We start from the raw sequence: 7,872 nt of genomic DNA, 5'->3' as shown, positions 1-7,872 counted from the left end.
CTTGAAAGAATACACTAAGGATCTCTCTGCAGCATTAACTTCACATTTAATACCTATCATGGTCTGAACTGAGAGATTCATGGAGAGCAACTGCTGATAAAGGGAAATTATGCATTCCCCAGACACCTGCCTGCAGTGTACTTCACAAGGGAAGAGTCACAGCTTTCTACTGTGCTGCTGAGAGTAAACCGAAGTGACCCAACCAAGAGAGTGAAGAAAGAAAGTGATTATAGTTGATGGACACTTGGGGTTTGGCTTTTATTTTGGTATTAAAAATCATATTCCAAACTACAACAAAGAAAAAATTATTCAGAAAAAGTGTTTTATAACCTAACGTATTTAATATAATAAATAGAACAGATGCTTTGCTGTTGTTATTTCTTAATCACGCTGATACTGCCCAAACTCCCAGGGATGCTTGGTTTTGCTACATACAGAACACAGAAGGTGCAGTTTTCAGACATCCTGCTAGAGTACCAGGGTGCCTGCCCCATGGTTCTGGTGGCCCTTGCTGAATGCAAGCCAGAGCCTTCTGAGGGCAGTGGTAGGAGCGTGGTGTGGTCAGGCAGAAACGCCTCTTCTGGAGTAGCTGTCTTAACTTAAGAGTTATAAATACACACTGCAAACTTAACAAGCAGTTTTTGCAATATTTTTCTGAGTACAGAGTGTGTTCTGAAAGGACTCATAAGATCCAGTAACGTCTGAACACTAAATCTTTGCTTACATAGAATAAAATCTTGTTACTTTCTTGCTCTACAGCTATTGTTCCTTTACTCTCTTTCTATGACATCAAGTATTGTCAGAGTACCTTAACAACCAGTGATTCTGAAAATAAGGAGAATATAAGAAGAGGAGCGATCCTCTGTTTCTTCTTTCAAGGAGATCTGTAGTGCTTCCTCCTTCCCACTGCAGATACCTCCACCAGCAATGTCTTCTGATTTGCTTGAGCAAGAGAAGCTCAGAACAGTACAAACATCTCTGCACATCTTCCATTGCTCTTCCCTTGCTGGTAAATCCACCCAGTTTGTAAAACCATGCCTTTGTATTTCAATAAACAAAACTTGCAGAGAGTTATTAGGAGACTCAGAGACATTCCCTAAGGAGTGTTAGATGCCAGAAGCGTCTTTCCCTCTTGTACCATACGAATCCTGCAGTGTCAGTGCATAGGTACTTATGTCAGGAGTCGGAGGGTGCACGAGGCCCTGCAGCAGCCAGGTCTGCAGCTGAGCAGCACAAACACGGGCCACAGTCTCACAACCAGAAACCAACAACAGAATAAGGGAGATTTTCACTCATTTCACTTTCCATTCCAGACACAAAAAGGATCTTCTCAATTGGAAATGAGGCTCTAAAAGATGTCTAGCTAAGGGCACAAATAAGCAAACTGAGTCCAGCCACAGTGCATTTATTATTTAACGCATCCTATTTATATCTCACACTGAGGGATGTACGCAGGGCCTGAATCCACATTTGTTCCTTGCATTCCTCCTCACAGCTGAGGAGAGGCAGTGAATCACAAAAGGTCTCATTGTCGCAGTGTTTAGTTCTGGTGTGGGTAATCAGTGCAGACCCCGTTACAGAGGCTTTGGAGGATGAGGAATTTAAATATTTAATGGCTTTCTGCCTATGATAAATTTAATAATTGATGCCGCTTCTGTCCTGGAAATGACAAAACATACAGCAAGCACACATGATAAAAGAAACAAACACAGCTAATGAAGAGGAAAACATTGCTTAGAAAGTAGTAATTAAAGCCTTCTTTAGAACACTTCTAGAGATGCAAGCTACTTTACAAAAGTAAATTCTACCTCCAGAGAGTAGCTCTGTCCATCCAGTAAGCTTCCCAGTTTCTAAGGGGATGGAGAAGGCGAGGGTCATTACGTGCTGGTCTTTACTTTGTATGTGTGAGAAATGATAGAGTTGCGAGCCAGGCCGTCCCAAACACACAGGAGAGAACAGGACAAACATGAAAGCAGTTTTCTCTTGTTGTTGCAGCAAGGAACCAGTGGTTAAGTCATTACAGGCACTTGTTACATGGAGAAGTGAGGGTCAGATGGGGTCTCAGCTTCTTTTCTCTTTTCTAAGAGGAGTGGGAGCTGCTCCAGCTCCAGGCTGCCGACGCCAGCCTGTGCCATCCTGCAGAGCAGCCTGTGTAAAAGCTCTTCTGTCGGTGTGCTCCCTGAGCACGTGCTGCTCTGCACCCACCCCCACTGATATCCGCAGGTGTTTGCAGTCTTCAGCCCCCATGCACTTGCCAGGTATAAGGAAATTCAGCTCACACACTGCCTTGCTTCCCTGCTGGACCACACTTATGTAAATGCAAGAGGATTAACATCGAAGGAAAGCACAAAGCATGACAGCAATAAGTTTTCCAGTGATTCACCCCATTTAGACATGTTTTCCACTGATTAGAGCCTGTCAGTCACAGAGGATGAGTACTTGTGCGTAGATATTGCTGCTGTATCCTCTGGGATTGGAAATCATTTTCCCTAAGCCCAAGTCTGGGATAATCATATAATGGTAGAAATAGGTACATTCTGAAGGTGACTCATATTAACCCAAGGGATGCCTGGGACAGATCAGATGAATCATTCTCCCTGCTGAAACAGGGAGCCTAGAGTGACTATTTCAGATTAAGATGTAACACTTTGTAGGCATGTCATTAGTAGATCTAAAATCACAGGTAGTAAGTGGTGCCAGGGCATGGGCACTGGAGCTCAGCCCTGCACTGCCAAGCTACTGCTGCTGTCTTCCTGGGCAGCTCTGTAGCTCAGCACTCAACAGTGCAGCCACTTCATTTTGGAGTTCATGGATCTGAGTAACACAGTCATGGTCAGGCTGTGCCAGTTGACCTCAGGGCCAGAGAAAGTACTGCTGTGGTGCTGCTGAGTGCAGGTGTGATCTTCAATATAAAAAAAAATCTGTGAGATCCAGGCTTTCTTTGCAGATTAACTCTTTGTAATTAGACAATTATTTTTATTTGCACCTACTCTGACTGTCTTTTCTTAGAGTGGTCTTAGGGAGCTTATTTTGAGGAGATCGATTAACTTTCTGAGAATGGATACCATACAGCCATGCTTAGAAGTCACACCTTTCCTAAGTTCAATCTTTTGCAGTAGGTGAGAGCAAACAACTGCACAAATTAACTCCTAGAAAAACAGGTCAGTCACAGTCCACAGCTTTTTAGAGTCACTTACACCTGGAAAAGCATAAATATGTTGCAATATCCTTTACATTCTCATCTGAGTTTTTCTTCCTCCTCAGTTGAGATTTGTTTCTCCTTTCTGGTTAGCCATATACATCAAAGCAGCAAGTCTCTGCCCCATAGCCCTGTGACTTTCAGACACCCCTCAGGAGCACAGCAATCTGTCCTGCTGGCCCAAAGTGTAGGGTGCTCTCAGGGCTCTATACCCATTCAGACTTTTTTGATCTCAAGCAACTAGAACTGCTATAATTTGATTGGGCATCGGGATCTCTTAGCTCATCTGAAGGATAGTATCCTAAAAGCTTGCTCTGAACTACAGAGGAGGAACCTCCAAGGTGAGACTTGGTCTGAGGTCTCAAAGTCAGGGCAATATCTTTAATGAAGCCTTGCTGGAGCCCGGGTCTCACCTGCTGGCATGCAGTTCCTTGCTGGTCACCAGCACACAGGGGTTCTTCAATGCTATCTTGCTTAACAGCAAGATCTGCTGACATGCAGGGCTTATGGCTGTTGCTGTTAAGGGTAGTGCTGGCAGCTTGCTGAGACACATCTTCAGGATGAAGAGTAGCATCCTCTTCCTCTTCAGAGAGAAGTGAGCAGGAACCGTTGCTGGTCTGGCTGCCATTTGATACTGGACAATCTTGATTTTGGGGTGGGGAAGAGCTACCAGACTGAGCTGGGGGAATATTTAAAAGGCCCTCATTCTCCCCCCGGGGGTTGGCCAGCAGCTTGTTCCTTTGGTTTCTTGGTGTCATTTGCTGGAGAGCACAGACAAGGTCAGCAAGGCTGAGCAGAAAGGACAGGCTGGTGACACTCCAGATGAAAACCATCATAACGGATTTCTCAGTGGGCCGGGAGATGTAGCAATCAACTGTGCTTGTACAAGGTGGATGATAGCAGGAAAAGCGCTCGGGAACAAAAAATCCAAAAAGGAAATACTGTGCAGCTGCAAAAGCAGCCTCAATTAGTATCCTAAAAAAAAGATGAGCAGTGTATGCCCCAGAAAAATTGAGGACAGTTATGCTGTCCACATCACAATCCATTCTATTGACAAGATCACTCCTACGAAGTTCCTTGAGGTCTTTGGGATTTGATAAACCCTTATTCTCTCTGCAGCCATACACCAAACAGTGCTTTCTCACAATGTACATAGCTGCCTTGTGCAAAACATAAATGCTGAATGCAGTGTAAGGTAGCAAGATAGACACAGTCTGAATGAGCCAGAACCTGAAGTGAGATATGGGAGAGAACAAGTCATAGCAAACATTGGAGCATCCAGGCTGCAGGGTGTTGCAGACGAAGCGCTCCTGCTCGTCTTGATAGAGCGGGTAGCCTGCTAACACCACCACTGCCATTCGCAGCAGAACTACCAGCATTAGCCAGATCTTTCCTGGAAGAGAACAGAAGAAAAAGAGTAGAGCACTGAGAAGGAGAGAAGGTTGGTTGATGCTTTCTGTACACAGTGCATCTGAAGGGATTCCTCTGAAGTTAGTTTCATCTTTGAAAAACACATCCTTGTCTTTGTTTTGACTGGGACTGAAACTTGTGTGAATGTGTTAGCCAGCATATTCCATACCTTTCGCCTAGGCTTGACAGTGTAGGAGTCTGACATACAGTAAGCCGTGCAAACTGAAAATGCAGCCTAACAATCATACTTTAAACATGCCCAAATCTGGTAAAAAGAATTGAGTGAGTAATCCCATTTCTCTTGGTGTCATACTTCTGCACCCGGATTTTGTCCTATATTGATGTTGACCTGCTAGCACAGCATGAAACTCCTCTAGATACAAAAGAGTGTTCTGTGATATAGCATTTGTCCTTTATTTTGGCCATGAAGTCACACATAAAGCACACTGGAGCATCTAGACTGATATTTACTCATGAGCAAATTAACAGGTACTACTAGAAAATTTATTCAAAATGTACCACAGATGTACCTTTGTGTGTGCACATGTGTACCTCATCATTTCTCTCTAGTACTTCTCTGGTTGTCTCATCTGGACCACGCCTCCTCTCTTCCTGCACCTTGGTGTGCTGCATCTCTCTCCATCCTGACCAAAAGCTCCCTTCTGTCTTAACACGAAGTAAAGCCTTACAGGTCTGGTATTACCACACTCTTTTATTTGTCTTTTCCTGAATTACTTCAAATGGCTGTTTTAGGTAGGGAGAGATCAAAATCTAACGTTACTGCATCACACTAACAATACTGAAAAATCAGGAACTGTAACCCTGTACGTCATATCTTTAGAGTGAGACTTTGTTGGTCATGGGAGTTTCTTGGAGGACTTTTGAATGGGACAGGTTTTTGATGAAGGCTTTTGGTAAAGTTACACAAATAGTTTATTTTTTTAAAAAACGAAGTCCTTTTCCTGAGCTGGATTGGGAAGCCTGAAAATCATCTGTTATATGGTCAAAAATTAAAAATAGATGCTTTGTGAAAACACAAAAATACACAGAAAAAGTGAAGTTTAGCACTTGAATTTCTCCAGTTTCCCTTTGAGCACTGTCACTGCTTCAGTATGTGGTTGTGAAAAATTCTTTTAATTTAACAATCCTCTGCTTCAGTTTCATGTATTTTTAAAACACATCAAAAGTAAAAAAGAAAGAAGAAAAAATCCACTTAGGAACAACAACAATAAAAACCACACACACACACACACACACACTAAACAAACAGAAGAGTGCGATGAGTTGAATTCTGTACTTTAAGGAACATCTAAGAATCTGATTGTAACCACAGATGCACAAACAGCAATATTGAGAGACTACATAGAAGCATGCTGTATGCAGTTAACAGTTGAGAAATGCACTGAATATCTTAAGTCATGAATAGTGATTGTACATCTCATACGCAGAAAATCTGTGACACAGTACCAATGCGTATTCTCAAAGTCTTTTTAAAAGTCCAGATCTCAAAGCCTGCTGCTCCAGGCAAAATAATATACTACCTAAATGGATGGAGGCCTTCCCATTTCATCTTTAATCACCTGAACCTTAGCGGTGGTTTTGCTGTATTTTCAGCTCCTTGTATTTTGATGGGCAAGCTGTGCTGTTGCCCTCTTTTTGACACTGTTGGTCAATTGAAACCACCAGCTGTATAGAATCAGTCACCTTTAGTAAGCAATACCTCATAATGAAGTTGCATCTTTTCCCTGTGAGGACCTCAAAGTGTTTGAAGCACATTTGTTAATTAAGCTCAAGATACTACATGCTATTTCCCTATCCATTTTTAATTAGAACATGTACAGTGGGGACTGATGCTTAAAAAAAAATATCAGTGACTACTTAGGAAGCAGTTTAGTATGACACACATTTTAGAGAGCACCCTCCATGCATCACTTTCCCCAGTGGCTCATTGCCCTTGCAGTACCCAGCCCCTGCCCACAGTGAATGAAAGAACTTTAAAAACCTGGAAAGAATTTATCTGACTCACACTTAGCTTCAAGCAGCCCATGGAAGAGGAAGAGTGTCTTATTTAAGTAAGAAGAAAAGAAGCACCCAGCCCACTGTTTGCTGACAAAAAAAAAAAAAACAAAAAACAAAAAAAACCTGTGCCTGTTTGTTTGTTTTCTGTTTGTTTTTAATGCATATGATCTTAACTCATTTATAAAAATGAAGAAGAAGAAGCATTACCATGGTAATTAACCACAACCAAATGTCTTTCTGTAAAAGAGAGGCTTTTTTCCTTCTTTAAATGTTTTGATTTATCACTATATGCAGCTGCATATACTCTATTATTGGCTGTATGCGATCTAAATTAATGATTATTTTTATGTGTTTTCACCACAGTCTGTACAACATTCCCTACAGCTGGTGTGAACCTTGGGTATCAAAAGCCAAATATGAAAACTATGCCAGAATTCTTTCCTAAAAGTCAGAAAATATCCATCAGAGAGAAAGCAGAAAACAATTTAAGAAGAAAGAAATAAAACAAGAAAAGAAATAGTGACCAATTTTAAGTCACCTATCTAAATAATAACTTATTTTTTAAAGGTTCAAAGTGAATGACCAGTGTCAATGACCAGTTGTCCAATCAAGTGGACATTTGCATAGCTTCAGGCTAGGAGCAGCTAAAGAAAGAGCAGAGCAGTTTTAAAGTACTCACCTATAATTGTCACATTATAGTTGAGAGTGACAACCAAAAATCCCAGTGAGTCCCAGTGCTCCATGTTGGATCAGATTCACAGCACTGCTGGCTCCTAATGGCTCAACTGGTTTGGCATTTTCCAAGTAGGATGGACCTAGACAAGGAGTAAAGAAAAAAAGAAATATTTGGTAAAGTGTCAAAGACGAAAACAAGAAACCCAGCCCCAACAATGTTACTGGTGCTGGATTACTTTGAATGAGACTGATAGTTCTGGATATGGGAACAAATATTCCAAGGGTTTAAGTTTCCCTTGGAAAAGCTCTGGCTGCTCAGATCCTGCTGCTCTTACCTCTTTCATGGATCTTCTGTCCAGACAACTGCAAGCAGACAAACAACGACAGGAGGGATCTTTGCCATTGTAGACTATTCTTAACCTCCTGGGGCATACCAGCCTCCTGGCATTGCTGAGATGTTTCAGTGGTGAAAGGCAGGGAGTGGGGAAAGGGAAGAAAAGCGTGGACCAGGAAATAAATGAGGCCCATCTCCCCAAAGAAGTATAGCTGGACTAAGGGACAGAAAGGGT

At 42.1% G+C, this 7,872-nt stretch overlaps 1 protein-coding gene across 2 annotated transcripts; it reads right to left on the bottom strand.

Annotated features, from left to right (window-relative positions):
• Positions 1-1,246: 1,246 nt before the first annotated feature.
• On the bottom strand, positions 1,247-7,437 carry GJD4 (gap junction protein delta 4). Of its 2 annotated transcripts, XM_065731581.1 has the most exons (3): positions 7,308-7,437; positions 3,613-4,592; positions 1,247-1,894 (listed from the first exon to the last, which is right to left on the bottom strand). In XM_065731581.1, exons 1-3 carry the CDS (start codon positions 7,369-7,371, stop codon positions 1,892-1,894), a joined length of 1,047 nt encoding a protein of 348 aa, XP_065587653.1. In that variant the 5' UTR covers positions 7,372-7,437; the 3' UTR covers positions 1,247-1,891. The 2 variants fall into 2 exon arrangements, with proteins under 2 accessions (XP_065587653.1, XP_065587654.1); XM_065731582.1 differs by lacking the exon at positions 1,247-1,894 and having other exon boundaries at positions 3,386-4,592.
• Between the last annotated feature and the right edge of the window lie 435 nt (positions 7,438-7,872).

The sequence above is a fragment of the Cyrtonyx montezumae genome, unplaced genomic scaffold, assembly GCF_038088225.1.
Source record: "Cyrtonyx montezumae isolate F1298 unplaced genomic scaffold, pur_monq_1.0 scaffold_14, whole genome shotgun sequence".
Taxonomy (NCBI): domain Eukaryota; kingdom Metazoa; phylum Chordata; class Aves; order Galliformes; family Odontophoridae; genus Cyrtonyx; species Cyrtonyx montezumae.
This window is presented reverse-complemented; position numbering and strand designations above follow the sequence as displayed.